The 20,278-nt window shown below is 38.3% G+C and overlaps 1 protein-coding gene across 1 annotated transcript in view; it reads left to right on the forward strand.

Annotated features, from left to right (window-relative positions):
• Positions 1-2,083: 2,083 nt before the first annotated feature.
• Positions 2,084-20,278, forward strand: part of LOC128692587 (WD repeat-containing protein 89) — a 44,398-nt gene continuing 26,203 nt past the window's right edge. The window contains exon 1 of the mRNA XM_053781764.2: positions 2,084-2,937. Within this exon, the coding sequence (XP_053637739.1) occupies positions 2,916-2,937 (22 nt within the window). The 5' untranslated portion in view covers positions 2,084-2,915. The remainder of the gene's footprint in view (positions 2,938-20,278) is intronic.

The following is a 20,278-nucleotide window of genomic DNA, read 5'->3' on the forward strand; positions in this document are numbered from 1 at the left end:
TACAAACTTGATCATTACGGTATAAGAGGCCATGCGCTTGCTTATTTCAAATCTTACATTACTAATAGGTATCAGTATGTCACCATTAAAGACACAGCATCAGCAACACGGCCACTTGATACTGGAGTTCCGCAGGGAAGTGTCCTTGGTCCTCTGCTCTTCCTCATATACATCAATGACCTTCCAAACGTATCCCAACACCTGAAACCCATTCTCTTTGCTGACGACACGACTTATGTCATCTCTCACCCTAATCTTGCCACCCTCAACACCACTGTGAATGAGGAGCTGATCAAAATATCGACTTGGATGACAGCCAATAAACTTACGCTTAACACTGACAAAACCTACTATATTATGTTTGGTAGCAGAGCAGGAAATGCACAAATTAACATTAAGATTGACAACACTCTAATTACCAGAAATAATGGGGGCAAATTCCTAGGCTTATACCTTGACAACAACCTGAATTTCAGCACCCATATCCAGCATATAACCAAAAAAGTATCCAAAACGGTGGGGATCCTCTCCAAGATACGATACTACGTGCCGCAAAATGCCCTTCTCACACTATACCACTCACTTATTTATCCATACCTCACCTAAGCTATTTGTGCTTGGGGATCAACTGCAGCAACACACCTAAAGCCAATAAAACTTGGTGGCCCGGTGGCCTGGTGGCTAAAGCTCCCGCTTCACACACGGAGGGCCCGGGTTCGATTCCCGGCGGGTGGAAACATTTCGACACGTTTCCTTACACCTGTTGTCCTGTTCACCTAGCAGCAAATAGGTACCTGGGTGTTAGTCGACTGGTGTGGGTCGCATCCTGGGGGACAAGATTAAGGACCCCAATGGAAATAAGTTAGACAGTCCTCGATGACGCACTGACTTTCTTGGGTTATCCTGGGTGGCTAACCCTCCGGGGTTAAAAATCCGAACGAAATCTTAATAACCCAACAAAAAGCTGCAGTAAGAATAATCACTAAATCCCATCCCTGGCAACACCCCCCCCCCCACTCTTCATAGACCTAAACTTACTCCTTGTTCAGTACATCCACACTTACTACTGTGCAATCTACATCTACAGGGCCTTAAACTCTAATATCAACCTTGACCTAAAACGCTTTCTTGATAGTTGTGACAGAACCCACAGGCAGAACACCAGACACAAACATCTCTACGACATTCCCCGTGTCCGACTAAACCTTTACAAAAATTCAATGTATGTCAAAGGCCCTAAAATCTGGAATACCCTACCTGAGAACTCTAGAACTGCAGACACATTCATCACCTTCAAAACTACCATTAGAAAACATCTTATCTCCCTGATACACCCTGTCAACTAACTATACGAATACCACCTGGTGGTTCACACTTACACTCACTCACTCATTTGACCATAAACAGAAATATTAATCTCAATCTTAAAATAATGAATCCTGTGATACTCCAATACTGAAACTATGTACTGTGCCAAAACAAAAGCATTTACATTGCTAAACTCACAAACTAGTATTTAGTCACTTAGCCATAATACCAACTTACCTCATAATTTGTAATATTTTACAATTAAGAATAAAACTAAGTCTGCCCGAAATGCCTAGCCATGCTAAGCGTTCTAGTGGTACACTCTGTAATCACTATTTTACTACATGTAAACCACACAATAACCAAATTTCTGTAAACTCAGCATTGTAATCCTTATAGAGAATAAACTTTGAATTTGAATTACATTCACGGTTCGCTTTACCAATCCTCCCAGCTGCTGCATGTGTTAGATTGCGTAGCTCTGGATCATTATAGTATTTACATTGGTTTTTATTGCTATTTATAGTGGAAGGTTTATCCATATGTACCGTTAAGTAGCAGCTAATTTAAAAAAAAATGTAATATTTTGAAATAAACAATTTATTTATTTGTATTTATTAGGAGTAATATCAATGTATCACGAAAGAAAAGTTAACCCTAAAAAAAAGAATGTTGCTGTTTAGAACATTTATATATTGCGATTTTTTCAAGTTTAATTATTTTAGTTTGGTTAAAATTATTATACTCGGAATGTTTATTTTATTTTATTTGTAATTTAGAGTTTAAAAGAGCAGTGACTTGAGGCTGGTAAGAGAAACTTTGAAAAGTGAAACATGAGGGAGGTGGAGAGTGGCAGCCAGATAACCTCAGTGACAGCACTCAACACCAGTACTAACATCTTGTAACCTCCAGTACACCACGTGAAGACTAGTGACCTCCAGTACACCACGTGAAGACTAGTGACCTCCAGTACACCACGTGAGGACCAGTAGCCTCCAGTACACCACGTGAGGACCAATAACCTCCAGTACACCACGTGAGGACCAATAACCTCCAGTACACCACGTGAGGACCAGTAGCCTCCAGTACACCACGTGAGGACCAATAACCTCCAGTACACCACGTGAGGACCAATAACCTCCAGTACACCACGTGAGGACCAATAACCTCCAGTACACCACGTGAGGACCAATAACCTCCAGTACACCACGTGAGGACCAATAACCTCCAGTACACCACGTGAGGACCAGTAGCCTCCAGTACACCACGTGAGGACCAATAACCTCCAGTACACCACGTGAGGACCAATAACCTCCAGTACACCACGTGAGGACCAATAACCTCCAGTACACCACGTGAGGACCAATAACCTCCAGTACACCACGTGAGGACCAGTAGCCTCCAGTACACCACGTGAGGACCAATAACCTCCAGTACACCACGTGAGGACCAATAACCTCCAGTACACCACGTGAGGACCAATAACCTCCAGTACACCACGTGAGGACCAATAACCTCCAGTACACCACGTGAGGACCAATAACCTCCAGTACACCACGTGAGGACCAGTAACCTCCAGTACACTAAGGACATTACCACACACCAAGATGCCTCAATTGAATCGAGCAGGTAACTCTTAATTATTTGATTATATCTGAACTAAGGTATTTTATTGACCTTGGTAGCGTTTTTAATAAATAACAGTTTCTGTAGGTTAAATATGACCCCTACGGGTTTAGCAGCTCATCAGTGTCAAGTCATTTAGGTTAAGTTTCCAGACGATCTTTTTACTGACAGCACTTAAATTTCTACAGTTGTTGAACTGATCACAATATTTTTATATTTATTCAGAGCTGTATAGTCCTTGTGGCTTAGCGCTTCTTTTTTGATTATAATAATAATAATAATAATTTATATTTATTCAGTAAGTTAGGCCCCAATGGAAATAAGTCTGACTTTTTTGGGGGGTTATCCTGGGTAATTTACACATGTATAGTAATTGTACGTATGTGAGTGCCTGAATAAAGTTACTTAGGCCAGCAGCCAGTTATCCAAGAATATACTAAAACTTTATGCCAGCGTTTGGTGGTGTGGAGACGCCTTGCTCTTACCTGGGTATTTGTGACACATTTTCTTCATTCTGCCCACATTCTGACTTATTTCCATTAGGATCCTGGCAAAGTTAATGTTTTGTTTACAAGGACCAAAATGGAAATAAGCCACTTCGACATTTTTTTATTATCCTAGGTAATTAACATGTTACTATGTATGATAATTGTACATGAAAATGAAAATGTTTATTTCCTTGTAAAGTCTACAATGTGTGCTTTACATGTTATAAAATATTAATTATAAAGAAGGCAACGAGCATGCCTAGGCATTTCGGGCAGACTAATACTAATTCTTACTCAATGTTGATATAGGTTATGGAGCAGTACATTTTAACACACATTATTAGATACATACATAATTAGATTTATAACAGTGAGTAGTATAAAACACACAACAGTATTACAAATGATAAATTTAGTAATGGGATTGGATTTGTCTTGGCATAATACACTGTTTCTATTAATATTCAAATATTCAAGTTTATTCTCTATAAGGGTTACAATGTGGGGTTTACAGGTTTTGGGTATTGTGTGGTTTACATGTTATAAAATACTAATTACAGAGGGGGCCACTAGGGCACCTAGCATGGCTAGGCATTTCGAGCAGACTTAGATTAATTCTTAACATTAAATCCTTACAGATTATGGTATTAAGGCTAAGTGGCTAGTACATCATAATTTGTGAGTTTAGCAATGTGAATGCTTTTGTTTTGGCACAATACAAGGTGTCTATATTGGAGTATCATAGGCAAACTTATGACTAGTTAGGATTTAGTATTTTAAGATTAAGATTAGTATTTCAGGGTTTATAGTCAGTGGGTGAGCGAGTGTAATTGTGCACCACCAGGTGGTTATCATGTAGTTAGTTTTTGGGGTGTATCAGGGAGATAAGATGTTTTCTAACTGTAGTTTTGAAAGTAGGGTGTTCCAGATTTTAGGTCCTTTGAAATACATTGAATTTTGTAAAGGTTTAGTCGAACACGGGGAATGTCATAGAGATGTTTGTGTCTGGTGTTATGCCTGTGGATCCTGTCACAACTATCAAGAAAGCGTTTTAGGTCAAGGTTAATATTGGAATTTAAGGTCCTGTAGATATAGATTGCACAGTAGTAAGTATGGATGTTCTGAACAGGGAGTAAGTTTAGATCTATGAAGAGTGGGGGGGGTGTGTTGCCAGGGATGGGATTTAGTGATTATTCTTACTGCGGCTTTTTGTTGGGTTATTATTGGCTTTAGGTGTGTTGCTGCAGTTGAACCCCAAGCACAGATAGCATAGGTGAGGTATGGATATATAAGTATAGTGTGAGAAGGGCAGTTTGCGGCACGTAGTATCGTATCTTGGAGAGGATCCCCACCGTTTTGGATACTTTTTTTGTTATGTTGGATATGGGTGCTGAAATTTAGGTTGTTGTCGAGGTATAGGCCAAGGAATTTGCCCTCATTATGTCTGGCAATTAGAGTGTTGTTGATCTTAATGTTAAGTTGCACAACACCTGCTCTGCTACCAAACATAATATAGTAGGTTTTGCCAGTGTTAAGTGTAAGTTTATTGGCTGTCATCCAAGTCGATATTTTGAGCAGCTCCTCGTTAACAATGGTGTTGAGGGTGGCAAGATTAGGGTGGGACATGATGTAAGTCGTGTCGTCAGCAAAGAGAATGGGTTTCAGGTGTTGGGATATGTTTGGAAGATCATTGATGTAAATGAGGAAGAGCAGGGGTCCAAGGACACTTCCCTGCAGAACTCCAGTATCAAGTGGCCATATTGATGAGGCTGTGTCTTTAATGCCTAATGAATGTAGTGACAAAGAGGAAGGAGAATTATTTTTTTTATTTTCTAGCTAACACATGTATTCTTCCCTTATTCCTAGTATATCTCCTTTATAGTATAATAATAAGATGTTATCTCCTTTATAGAATAATAAGGTAAAAGGACCCCAATGGAAATAAGTCACTGACATTTTTGGGTTATCCCAGGTTCTCTACACATATGCAGCTATGTATGATAATCTATGTAACTGTATTTGTGTTAACCTGAATAAACTTACTTAATGGTGACATACTGATACCTATTAGAAAGGTAGGATTTAAAATATGCAAGCGCATGGCCTCTTATACCATAGTGGTCAAGTTTGTGGAGTAGGATGCTGTGGTCTACTGTGTCAAACGCTTTTCTTAGGTCAATAAAAATTCCTAGCGGATATTCCTTATTTTCCAATGCTGTGTAAAGCAGGTCTAGTATTTTTATAATTGCATCATTAGTGCTTTTATTTTTCCTGAATCCAAATTGGCAGGGGTTGAGTATGTTTTGTGACGTTATAAATGAATATAGTCTCCTGTGCACGAGTTTCTCGAAGATTTTGGATAGCAATGGTAAGTTTGATATTGGCCCATAGTTGTTTATGTCTGTAGGGTCACCACCTTTATGTATTGGTTTAACCCTTGCTCATAGGCTCTGGTGGCCTGGTAGCTAACGCTCTCGCTTCACACGGTGAGGGTCTGGGTTCGATTCCCAGCCAGAGTAGAAACATTGGGCGTGTTTCTTTCCACCTGTTGTCTATGTTCCCCATCAGTAAAATGGGTACCTGGGTGTTAGTCGACTGGTGTGGGTCGCATCCTGGGACACTGACCTAATTTGCCCGACATGCGTAGCATAACAAGGGGCTTTCTATATAGTAGCATGTCATTGTTGTCAGCTAGGCCTGTATACCATGTACATGTACTTGTAGTAAATAAAGATATTATTATTATTATATTGAAAAGTATCTTAGGCAAACTTAGGACTAACTTAAGATTTAATAGGCAATAGCTATACATATTAAGAATTTTATGTTTATAGTCATTTGGGTTAGTTTAAGTGTAAATTAGGGAGAATTACAGATAATGAGAGTAAGACTATGTTATTTTGGATGTGTTCATGATACAAAAAAAGAAAATTAGGTGATTTTCATTTGGTTAGCTGATGATGGGGTGTGTTAGGGAGATAAGATGTTTTTTAATGGTAGTTTTGAAAATAGTGGTAGAGTCTGCAGTTCTAGAGCTGTCAGGCAGGGAGTTCCAGATTTTAGGCCTTTTTATGTACATCAAATTTTTGTAGAGGTTTAGCTGGACACGAGGAATGCCAGAGATTTTTGTGTCTGGTATTGTATCTATGGATCCTGTTGCAACTATCAAGAAAGTTCTGTAAATGTAGGTTGCACAGTAATAGGTGTGAATGTTCTGTACAGTGAGTAGGTTTAAGTCTTTGAAGAGTGGGGGAGGCATGTTGTAAAGCATTGGATTGTGTGATTATTCTTACTGCGGCTTTCTGTTGGGTTATTATTGGCTTTAGTTGAGTTGCTGCTGTTGATCCCCAGGCACAAATAGCATAGGTGAGGTAGGGATAGATGAGTGAATAGTATAGTGTGAGTACTCCAGTATCTAGTGGTCTTGTTGAGGAGGTTTCAAGTGTGGATGAGTACAACAATCTCCCCAGTACAGTTATAGAGGCTAAAACATTGTGTAGTTTTAAAAACAAGTTAGATAAATACATGAGTGGATGTGGGTGTGGGTGGGTGTGAATTGGACCTGACTAGCTTGTGCTACTAGGTCAGATGCTGTGCTCCTTCCTTAAGTGAATGTGACCTAACCTAACTAGGTTAGGGCATTGGCTTAATCTGATAGATTTGGACCTGCCTCACATGGGCCAGTAGGCCTGTTGCAGTGTTCCTTCTTTCTTATGTTCTTAAAATAAAAATTGTTATTGTTGTTGATAAATTATGAAAGGTCTCGAGAGTTTTCCTGTTCCCTGCTTACTGGCATGATGGATACCAACATGTGATCATTAATGGCTGTTCTTCAGCAATCTAATTCATTAATAAAGTTTATTTAGGTACAGGTACATATGAGTACAATTATCATACCTAGTTAGGTGTAAATTACCTAGGATAACCCAAAAAAGTTGTACAAGAAAAGATTTAGCCTGACAAGGGGAGTGTCATAGAGATTTTTGTGCACAGTAGTATTAGTGAATGTTTTGCATGGTGAGTAGGTGTAGGTCTTTGAAGAGTGGAGTGTGTGATTGTTTGCACCGCAGCTTTTTATTCGGTTATTATTGGCTTCAGGTGATTTGTCGTTGTGGAACCCCAGGCACAAAACTAAAATTCAACGCACAGCCAGAACATTTCTAAAAGGAATCCAAAACATACTTGCTCACTTTGTACTGCTCTTATTCATACCTCACCTATTACCTGTGCATGGGTATCAGCAGCAGTTAATTACCTTAAACCTCTTGTTTCTCAGCAAAAATCATCTCTCAGAATCGCTTATTCAGGCTCCAGACAGCCCCCATTCCCTTGTTTAAAAGTTTAAATTTGCTTTACATACAAAATATTCAAACTTTAGACTGTGCATGCTATGTCTATAGGACACTCAATACTAACATTAACTGAGCTTAAATTCTATCTTGAAGTATGCAGTGTAGCACATGGACACAATACAAGGAACAGGTATCTTTGATATTCCATGTCCATGACTCGACGTATGCAAAGACTCCAGGAGAATAAAAGACCTAGTAATATAGACCTCACTGCCTGAAAATGATGAAAATTCCCCATCTGCTAGCATCTTTACTAATATTGTTAGAAAGCACCTATTAAATCTCAAATAAATGTTATGTCCATTAACTTTTTGCAAATTCTCATGCCTTGATTTCACCACTTTAATTCAGTCACTCCATAAAATTCAGATAATTGAACCAGTGTAAATTTGATGTAATTTGTGTGTGATTGTAAGGAATGCTCAGTCTGTACTCCTATCCAATGAGTAAAATTATATGCAAGGTCTAGATTTAAGTGGTAAGTTATATGATTAGTTTACTAGAAGTACATTGCATAATAAGCAACTTTCCTCTGATCTTCTAGTGTATCAAATTATATTTGTATTCTTATTAACCCTTTGACTGTCGAAACCCCTAATCATGAAATGTCTCCTGGTGTTGAAAAAATGATTTTTTCTTATAAAAATGTTAAGATTATTTTTCTGATTGTTTTAGTCCAAAAAAAAAAATTTTTTTTGCAATCAGTACTTGCCAAGATAGAGGCGTGAAGTTGGCAGAAAATGAGCTGTGTATGGCAACAACGGCGGCTGCCACTCGCCCGGTAAACTTTGGTCTACTTCAAATTCAAATTCAAAGTTTATTCTCTATAAAGATTACAATGTTGAATTTACAGAATTTGGTTGTTGTGTGGTTTACATGTAGTTAAATAATGATTACAGAGTGTACCACTAGAACTTGTATTCAAAGGTTTCTTGTTTTTTCACTATTTTATTTTTTCACATAACTTGTGTGCCCTGTGAGACCAAAGTATGGTGCAGTGTTCATATATACACTCGTTGAATGTAACACAATTATAACAAAAACACTAGTATCATCATATTGTTTACAAAACTTGTTTACACAAACAATATAAAAAATTGTTTATTATGATTGTTCTATAATATATATACATATGTACAATCACTGGACACTTTCCTAGAACTGCTGCAGCTTGTGGAATTCTATGAAACATAGGTATATGCACAATGGTGTTTTACATTCCTCACACATAAAATGAGTGTCTGCATTTTTGTGGGCATTTTGTGGTATGTGCACAGACATAACACCTCTTCTGAGCATTTTTCTTGAAAGCAGTAACAGGCAGTGGTATGGAGTAGTGATCACCAGGCCTCAGATGAGAGGGCATGTGTTGATATTTTCGTGGGCGCTGGTCTATTTCTTGAGTCATATAAGCATTCAACATGGAAATGTCAAGAAGATGGAAAAAGAGTTTTATGTTCCACTTGTAACTCTTGCGAGCACAATCAGCAAACCCAGTCTGCCTGTCACATTTGTCCACTAACTGCATATTGAGGTTGTAATCCATCACAGCTGCAGGTTTTACAATGGGTTCATTGGTCTCTATTCTGCTTGCCAGTGTCTACCATTTCGTGTCGTGAACTGATGTCAACAGTGTGACATCACGTTTCATGCCACCAAAATGCCATGATGTCATTGGCAGCAAACACCTGAACATCACCTCTGAGTGCCAGCGTTGAACCTAAGCATATGCTTACGATTTCCACGCACTGTGCCACACACATCTGTCATGTTCACTCGTAAGAAATCACTGAGTAAAGGGCTTGTGTACCAGTTGTCATTATATAAAATATGCCCCTTACCAAGATATGGTTCCATCATTGTTCTAACCACATCACCAGAGATACCCAGAAACTTCTTGGTATCTTGCAATGTTTTACTGCCAGTGTACACAATTATATCCAAAACGAGACCACTTTTGCAATCACACAATACAAATAACTTTATACCAAAGTGTTTCCTCTTGCTTGGTATGTATTGCTTGAATGAGTCTTCCTTTGAACAAAATCAAAGACTCGTCAATAACAAGCTTCCTGAAGGGATAAAAATACGTGCAGCACTTCTGTTTCTGGTACATAAACACATTTCTGATATTATATAACCTGTCGCTTCTGTCAGGCCTTGTTTTGTCTGAAAAGTGTAGCATACGTAACAGTAAAATCTATTCACTGGTATAATGTCACTGAAAGCTGGGGTTGAAATCAGGCAGTCTGTCGACCAGTATGTGTTGATATTGTGCTTATACACATGTGGCATAAGCATTATTGTGGCAAAGAACAGATAGATCTCTGCCACAGTTGTGTCCTTCCACTGGTGTAGGCATGATCTTGGTGAAAGAATTGTTTGCCATGGTGTACTCAAAGTATGTGCAGTGGACCCCCGGTATTCGATATTAATCTGTTCCTGAGAGCTCATCGAATACCAATAATATCGAAAACCGAATCAATTTTCCTCATAAGAAATAATGAAAATCAAATTAATCCGTGCAAGACACCCAAAAGTATGAAACAAAAAATTTTACTACACGAAATATTAAGTTTAATGCAATAGAATAATTACAATAACAATAAAATAATTGACACTTACCTTTAATGAAGATCTGGTGAAGATTGATGGGATGGAAGGAGGGGAGAGGTGTTAGTGTTTAGAAGGGGAATCCCCTTCCATTAGGACTTGAGGTAGCAAGTCCTTTTCCAGGGTTACTTCCCTTCTTCTTTTAATGCCACTAGGACCAGCTTGAGAGTCACTGGACCTCTGTCGCACAACAAATCTGTCCATAGAGCTCTGTACCTCCCGTTCCTTTACGATTTGTCTAAAATGGGCCACAACATTGTCATTGTAATAGCTGTATTAGGGTGATTTTCATCCACTTCAACCCACTGTGCACACATTTCCTTAATTTTTGAAGTAGGCACAATGTATTCCACAACTGGTATAGGCTTCTCAGGGATAGCCCCAAACCCTTCAAAATCTTTCTTAATTTCCATACTAATTCTCACCCTTTTCACCACAGGGTTGGCACTAGAAGCTTTCTTGGGGTCCATGGTGACTTAATTTGCAGAAACAAGTGCCAAACACAGTGATAATATGGATAATATGGAATGTACCGAATGTATCCTTAGATGCGCACACACTGGCTGGCTTGTAAACATTGGCACACAAGGGGCAGTTCAGGCCACATGTGGACAGGTCTCGTACGAATCGTATCGAATACCGGGTTTTCAATCGAATACAGAGGAAATTTTTTTGCGATATAATGCATCGAATACCGGATTTATTGAATACTGATGCCATCGAATACCAGGGGTCCACTGTATTGCTTTCCCTGACAATAATGTCCATCACGGGTTCATTGAAGAATAACTGAAAGCATTCCAGTTCAGTAGGATTGTTCCCAAGTGTACATGATGGCCATATTCCACTTTGCGTTTCATCAAAGTCATGGGGACTGGGAACAAAATTGTCACCTTGCTGCCAATCCCAGATGCGGTCTGCTGGTGGGTTCTGGATATTGAAACGTGGTTGTGCAGGTTGTGGTTGTGGATGTTGTGGGAGTGTGGGGTTTGGTGAGGCTGGTTGTGGTTGTGCTGAGTTAGCAGCGTGGGTGGTAGGGTGGCCCGCTGCTGGTGCCACATGACTCATGCCACCACCACCATCACCACTCACATCATTCATACCCATTGTAACAATATCGTCATCTTCACCATCAGTTCATGGTGTAGGGCCACGGGATGTGCTCCGAGATTTACTCCTTCCCCATGGAAAAACATATGACACTGCCAGACTGCATGCTATGTCGTATATACTGCCTCTTCACTGGAGAATATTCACCCTCACTTGAACTGCTTTCAATAGGTTTGATATCACTATCACTTTCACTGCTCATATCTGAGTTTCCTCTTTCGTCCTGGTACAGATGAACTTGAATGAGCCGGCCCAGCACCAGAGGTGGAAGGTTGTGGGTCATCTGGGTTTTTATCACTAATTACGTTATCCTGGGCACTGTTTTCGGTCACACCCTCTTGAAAACCATGGAATTCACTTTCACTGGCACTTCCATTGCTGTTAGAGCTATCACTTGGGAACTAAAGATCTCCAATCCACCAAGGAGTGAGGAACTTCTTACCGCGAGGCATGGTGAAAATGAACTACCAAGATGGCATTCCCACAATGCACCACTGAGTCCCAGACTTTTTTTCACATGGTGCCCACCCACCACTCAGACCCATTCTCTCTCATGTAGGCCTACCAGCCTTTTCCTGCTTGCTTTCCTGCTTGATTTGAAGCTGCTAGAATCTATGCATATGAATACAGTGGACCCCCGGTATTCGATGGCATTGGTATTCGATGCATTATATCGCAAAAAAATTTCCTCGGTATTCGATTGAAAACTCGGTATTCGATACGATTCATACGAGACCTGTCCACGTGTGGCCTGAACTGCCCCGTGTGTGCCAGTGTTTACAAGCCATCCAGTGTGCGCGCATCTAAGGATACATTCGGTACATTCCATATTATCCATATTATCACTGTGTTTGGTGCTTGTTTCTGCAAAATAAGTCACCATGGGCCCCAAGAAAGCTTCTAGTGCCAACCCTGTGGTAAAAAGGGTGAGAATTAGTATGGAAATTAAGAAAGATTTTGATGGGTTTGGGGCTAAACCTGAGAAGCCTATACCAGTTGTGGACTCCATTGTGCCTACTTCAAAAATTAAGGAAATGTGTGCAATGTGGGTTGAAGTGCAAACCTTTATGGATGAAAATCACCCTAACACAGCTATTGCAAGCCTTGCTGGTGACTATTACAATGACAATGTTGTGGCCCATTTTAGACAAATCGTAAAGGAACGGGAGGTACAGAGCTCTGTGGACAGATTTGTTGTACGACAGAGGTCCAGTGACTCTCAAGCTGGTCCTAGTGGCATTAACCCTTTCAGGGTCCGTCCGGTAGATCTACGGCTTTACGTTCAGGGTCCAAACCGTAGATCTACGTCATGAGCTCAGCTCACTCTGATAAACTGTGAGTGGTACATTTGGGCCTAGATATGAGAGAATACATCAATGTGGTATGTGTGCACCACATAAAACAGATCCTGCAGCACACTGTGTATAATGAGAGAAAAAAAATGAAATCATGATTTTTTGATTAAAACAGCAACTTTGCAGTGTTTTTCATATGTTTTTTATAGTTGTATTTGTGATTTCTTGGTCTCATTTGATAGAATGGAAGACTTATTACAGAAATAGAGATTATTTTGATTGGTTTTAGCGCTGGAAATGGCTTGAAACTGAGCTCAAAGTAGCAGAAATGTTAAATTTTTGCTGATATTCAAGAGTAAACAAATGACCTCACACGTCTAATACACACCAGCTGGTGGGTCTAATATGCATTCACAAATATGGTGATGATATTTATACAATTATTACAGTATTGCATAACAGTAAATCTTCTATTTTTTTGGTGTGAATAAAAATTCATTATGTGAATAAAAAATCAAAATGGAATTTATTTGTAAAGCTGCAAAACATAACTAATGAACAGAGGAAATGTTAGTTTAGTTCCAGGAATACCTACATTGTTTATTCTGGACCCTATTTTAAAACTGGAATATTTTGAACTTTGTGTTAAATTGGCCAAATTAACAATTTCCGATCACTTTAATTTGTAGTTGAAACAGTTGACTTGGTGATTTCTTGTGCTCAGTCGATAGAATAGAAGTAATACTAGTGAAATAGCTAAGAATTTGGTTGACTGGAATAATGTAATTGGCCTAAAATGGGAGTCAAAGTTGGCAAAATCGCCAATTCGTAAATATCGCTGACACATCAAAATTCGCGAGAGCATAATTTCGTCAGTTTTTCATCAAATTTCGTACTTTTTGTTTTATTACCTTCACAAAAAGATTCTCTACCATTTCATAAGAAAAAATAACAAATTTTTTTTTTGAAAATTCTTGGACACTGGGGCACCACTTCAGATTTGGGCCTTGGACCCTGAAGGGGTTAAAAGAAGAAGGGAAGTAACCCCGGAAAAGGACTTGCTACCTCAAAGTCCTAATGGAAGGGGATTCCCCTTTTAAACACTAACACCTCTCCCCTCCTCCCATCCCATCAATCATCACCAGATCTTCATTAAAGGTAAGTGTCAATTATTTTATTGTTATTGTAATTATTCTATTGCTTTAAACTTAATATTTCATGTAGTAAAATTTTTTTTTTCATACTTTTGGGTATCTTGCACGGATTAATTTGATTTTCATTATTTCTTATGAGGAAAATTTATTCGGTTCTCGATATTATCGGTATTCGATGAGCTCTCAGGAACGGATTAATATCGAATACCGGGGGTCCACTGTACGTCAAACACAGTGGTTTGTAAGATGTATATATTCAACCGAAACAGTCAAGCAGTCAAAAATGTAATCAACTGGAATATAAAACTTACTACTGTAACTTCATTGCTTGGCTCATTAAGAAATGTGATTTTATTTTATTATTTTAGTCCCAACAATAATATGCATCCTTTAAATTCCTGAAATGTCCTTGGATTTCTGGGTAATAGTTACTGACAACTACTTAGTGGAATTCAGTCATTATTTCACACTTTCCATTACATACAACTGAGTATGTTCATCATGGAATAAATAATCATTTCTCATACAAATTGTTATTTTGGGAGGCATCCTACATCACAAACTTGATCATTACAGTATCAGAGGTTATGTACTTATTAACAGACAGCAGTATGTCTCTATTAAGGACCCAACCTCTTCAACAGATCCTTGGACATTGGTGTTCCACAGGGAAGCATCCTTGGCCCTCTGCTTTTCCTCATATACATCATTGATCTTCCAAATGTATTGCAGCAACTTAGACCTGTTCGCTTTGCTGACAACACAACTTCTGTTATTCTCACCCAAATCTAGCATTACTCATAACTTTGTTAATGAAGAGCTTTTAAAAATATCCTATATGACTACCAATAAACTCACACTTAACATTAACAAAACCTACTACATTATGTTTGGGATCATAATGATTAACAATAAATATAATGATTAACAATACTCTCAGTGCTAAACATAATGAGGGAAAATTTCTGGGTCTGTCCTTGACAGCTACTTGAAATTCAACACCCACATCTAACACATTACAAAAAAGTGTTCAAAACAGTTGGCATCTTCTCCAAGATGCATTATTATGTATCACAACCAGCACTGCTTACATTATACTACTTGCTAATCTACCCCCACCTCACTTATGCTATTTGTGCCAGGGAATCCACAACAGCAAATTGCCCCAAGCCAGTAATAACAAAAGGCCACAGAACAATCACACAGTCTTGTGCCAGACAACATACACACCCCCACTCTTCAAAGACTTAAATCTACTTACATACTATATAAAACATTCACTCTTTTGTGCATCCTACATATACAGAACAATAAATTCTAATATCAGTCCTCACCTGAAGCACTTAGTTGATAGTTGCAATAGACCCCATAGACATAATACTAGACACAAAAATCTCTGTGACATACCCAATGTCTGGCTTAATTTTTTGTAAAACTCAGTGTGCATAAAAAAAAAAAAAAATTTGGAACTCCTTGCCAGCAATCTCTGGAGCCACTCTCTCTCTGCCAGCATCTTCAAAACTACCATAAAAAAAAAAAACCTTTTCCTGTTATATCTCAACAACAGCTAAATATGATTAAACTATATATTTATATTCTCATTGCCACAAGCATATGGAAAACTATGTACTTTTATTCTCATTATCTGTAATCCTGACAACCAGTAAATTTATTGAATGTGTTCAAAATATGTTAATATGCTAGAATCCTCATTACCTGTAATCATAATCCAACCTGTAATCCTTAAAACAAACTTGATAAATGTTATATAGCATGTGCATATTGATATGTTATTCAGCTCTTGTGTTCCTTGCAATTCCTAAATTGTTACAACCACTTAGAGACTGTATATATATACGTATAAGCAATAAGTTATTACCACATTAGTCTTAAGATAGGCTTAAGTTTCCCCAAAATGCTCTGTGCATGCAGGGGCTTTCTGCATGCACACCTAAACGTCACTCCTCTCTACAAACATGGTATCATGCTAAAATAAAGAATCTTGATTTCAATCTCGGTATAAAGAAAATGAATTCGGTACATTTATGTAGGCCATGCATTACACTGAGGCATGTCATATGGTTTGCAGAATGTAAGCAAAAATGGGTGGCATTTTCAGGAAGATACTAACCTGGTTTTGTTAGTATCTTCCAAAAATAAAAATTTGCACATGCACTTATTCTGTGATGTACATAGGTTGTATGTACTGAAAAGTTAGGTAATGTCCATACTGTTGAGTAGGTGTCGATAACTGTAGCTGCTTTTTTTTTTTTTTTAATTGAAATTGTCTCCTTGAAATGTCCTTGATATTTATTTCAGTTCTTAGCAGTTTACAATGATTATTGATTGTATTACCAAAATGCTTATCAGAATGCTTCCCTAGGCAGGAAATAAGACTGGCAGAGCATTCTTCAGCCTGTAGTGTTAAGATTTGTTTGGATTTTTAACCCAGAGGGTTTGCCTTCCAGAATAACCCAAGAAAGTCAGTGCGTCATCAAGGACTGCCTGTCTTATTTCTGTTGGGGTCCTTTTAATTTTGTCCCCCAGGATGTGACTCACACCAGTCAACTAACACCCAGGTACCTTCTTAATGCTAGGTGACCAGGGACAGCAGGGGTAAGGAAACATGCCCAATGTTTCCACTTATGTCAGGGATTGAACCACAGACACTGTGTGAGGCAAGTGCATTGCCAACCGAGTCACAGGATGTCATCGGGTGAGCAGTGCCGGAAGCTCAACAAGATATCAGTAGCAATGAAGTGATGTACTATTTCCTGTATGGTTTATTTGGTCGTTTCTCTTAATGGTTGGATGTTTGGATCAAAAATAATATTTTAATTTATGTAACCCCTCTCTCATTTCACACACTTTATAACTTCATTTAACTGACATCTTGCTAATTGAACTGTCAGAGATACTGTACTTGTAGCCTGCTGATGTTATAATTTTCTCCATAGACATGTTTTGTCGTATATCATTATGAAAAGCAATGGATTAGCTTGTTTGCTAGTTCTCTTCTAACAATGGTTGTTAGATTTTGATATTATGAAACCAAAATTATTCAGGTATTCAACATTTCTTCATTTATTGCTAACTTAACCATTGCATCATTTTTACTTTGTGAAAGGATATATTATAAAGTTTAATCTTTTCACTGTCCAAAGTCTCAAAATTAAGAGTGCTCTGAAAATTATCTTTTTTCTTCTGAAATGGTAGAGAATCTTTTTCTGAAGGTAATGACACAAAGGTACAAAATTTGATGGAAAAATTACAGAATTATGCAGGTGCAGTTAGCGGTCTGGGTGCAGATTAATGCAAAGGCGATTTTGCCCCCTTTGAGTTCTATTTTAAGCCAGTTCCATTTCTCACTTGGACAAATTCTTGGTTATTTTGCAAGCATGCCTTCCATTATATCTGTTGAGCACAAGAAACCACTCATTCAACTATCAGAAGTACCCTATAAATTGTACAGAAGTAGTAATTTGGCTAATTTTACCCAAAATTAAAAAAATTCAATTTAAAAAGTAAAAAATAAGCGCTCTAGACATTCCAGGCACTAAAACAACAAGACAAGACAAAGACAGAGATTTACTTCAGCATGATACAATGTTTGTACAAAGGTGACTTACATTTAGGCATGCATGCCAAAAGCCTGTTAACCCTTTCAGGGTCCGTCCTGTAGATCTACGGCTTTACGTTCAGGGTCCAAACCGTAGATCTATGCCAAAATTCTAGCGGCGTCAAATTTAGCGTGAGAAGGCTGGTAGGCCTACATCTGAGAGATTGGGTCTGGGTGGTCAGTGTGCACACTATAGAAAAAATCTGGAGGCCTGCATGGCATTGTGGAAATGCCGGCAAAGTACGTAGCTTTGTTCATTGTGCCTCGCGGCAAGGAAGCTCTCGCTCCCCGCTCACTCTCTGGGTGAATTCAGACTCTCCTCTTCACAACTTACAGTTCTAAGACTGATGGAAGTGGAGCTGAAGAGGAATTCTATGGTTTTGAACCATATGGTACCATTGTGCCATATGGTACAATGGCACCATATAGTACAGTGGTGCCATGTCATACAATGGTATATGGTACAATGGTATCACATGCCACAATGGTACCATATGGTACAATACCATATGGTACAATGGTACCATATGGTACAATGGTACCATATGGTACAATGTACCATATGGTACATTATACCATATGGTACAGGGACCCTAATGGAAATAAGTCTGTCTGACTTTTTTGGGTTATCCTAGGTTCTCAAAACATATGCTGCTATGTATGATATTCTATGTAACTTTATTTGTGTATACCTAAATAAACTTACTTATGATGCCACATGCACTTGAGTAAGTTTATTCAGGTGTACAGAAATACAATTACATGGATTATTATACATAGCAGCATATGTATAAAATCCTAGGATAACCCAAAAAAGTCAGGGTGACTTATTTCCATAGGGATCCTTGTATCTGTACCATATGGTGTCCTGTACTGTATGGTACCCTGTGCCATATGGTACCCTGTGCCATATGGTACCCTGTGCCATATGGTACCCTGTGCCATATGGTACCCTGTGCCATATGGTACCCTGTGCCATATGGTACCCTGTGCCATATGGTACCCTGCGCCATATGGTACCCTGCGCCATATGTTATCCTGTACTGCATGGTACCCTATACCATATAGTACAATGTACCATATGGTACCATATGGTCAATAGGTGTTGGTGGTAGGAGACACCAGCCAAGACTGAGTGAGTGGCGACGCAAGCTAGCTACTGACTCCGCAGTTTCCGAGACAAAGCGCTTTGTCATCCACTTCAAGGAACATGTCGAGTTCCTGTACATTTGTAAATATATAATAGAACATTACTAATATACAACATATTTGCATATTTTTTGTTGTAAACAATTATTGTAAACAAAATAATGATGAAAATATTAGTGTGTTTGTGTTGAATACAACAGTACCATTTGGTACAATGAACCATATGGTATCATTGTACTGTATGGTACAATGTACCATATGGTACCATAAGGTACCATTGCACCATATGGTACCATTGTATCATATGGTGCTAGTGTACCAAATGGTGCCATTGTACCATATTCTACCATATACCATTGTATTATATGGTACCATTTTATCATGGTACCATTGTATCATATGGTACCATTGTATCATATGGTACCATTGTACCATATGTACAATTGTACTATATGGTACCATTGCACCCTATGGCACCATTGTACTGTATGGTACTATTGTATTCAACACAATAACCACACTAATATTTTCATCATTTTGTTTACAATAAACTTGTAAACAAGTTTTGTAAGCAATATAATGATAAACAAATTAGTGCAGTTATTGTGTTGAATACAATGAGTGTACACTTATGCAATATACATTATATTGGTCTCACAGGCCACAAATGTTACTAGAAAAAGAAAAAAATAGAAAAGAAAAAAGTATAAAAAACGTAAAATAAAAAAATGCGATTTTGTGGAAGTCACTGATGTTGCCGCCACCCTGTCATTTTGGGTCAACTTCCCACCACTGTATCTCAGTAAGTACTGATCAGAATTTTTTTTTTGTGTTATTACCTTCACAAAAATATTATCTTTAATTCTGTAAGAAAAATATTTTTTTTTTTCCAAATTTCTTGGACACTGGGGCACCCCTTCCGATTTTGGCCTTGGACCCTGAAAGGGCTAACCCCTCGACTGTCGCAACCCCAAATCCTGAGGTGTCTTCTGGTGTCACAAAATTTCCGAAAAAAAAAATTATTTTTTCTTATGGAATGATAGAGAATCTTTTCCCGATTGTAATGACACCAAAAGAACGAAATTTGATGGAAAACTGAGGGAAATATGCTCTCACGAATTTAGTGACCTCGGCGATATTTATGAATCGGCAATTTTGCCCACTTTGAGCCCTATTTTCTGCTAATTCCATTGTTCCAGTCGACCAAACTTATAGCAATTTTTTTAAACTCCGTTTTTTCTATCGATTGAGTACAAGAAACAGCCTATTTACTTATTTCAACTACCCAATAATGTGGTCAGAAATTTGCAATTTGGCCAATTTCATGAAAATTAAAAAATATGACAATTTCAAAATAGGGTCCAGAATGAACAATGCAGACATTCCTGGCTCTAAAATAACATTTTCTTTGTTCATCAGTCACGTCTCCAGGCCCCTCTGATATTACTCTTGCTTTCTATTTTGAATTTTTATTCAAACAAAAAATAGAAGACTTACTGTTATGCAGACTACTGCAATATTGTAATAATTGTATAAATAATGTCAACCCATTCATGATTGCATA

This window comes from Cherax quadricarinatus, chromosome 6 (genome assembly GCF_038502225.1).
Source record: "Cherax quadricarinatus isolate ZL_2023a chromosome 6, ASM3850222v1, whole genome shotgun sequence".
Taxonomy (NCBI): Eukaryota; Metazoa; Arthropoda; class Malacostraca; order Decapoda; family Parastacidae; genus Cherax; species Cherax quadricarinatus.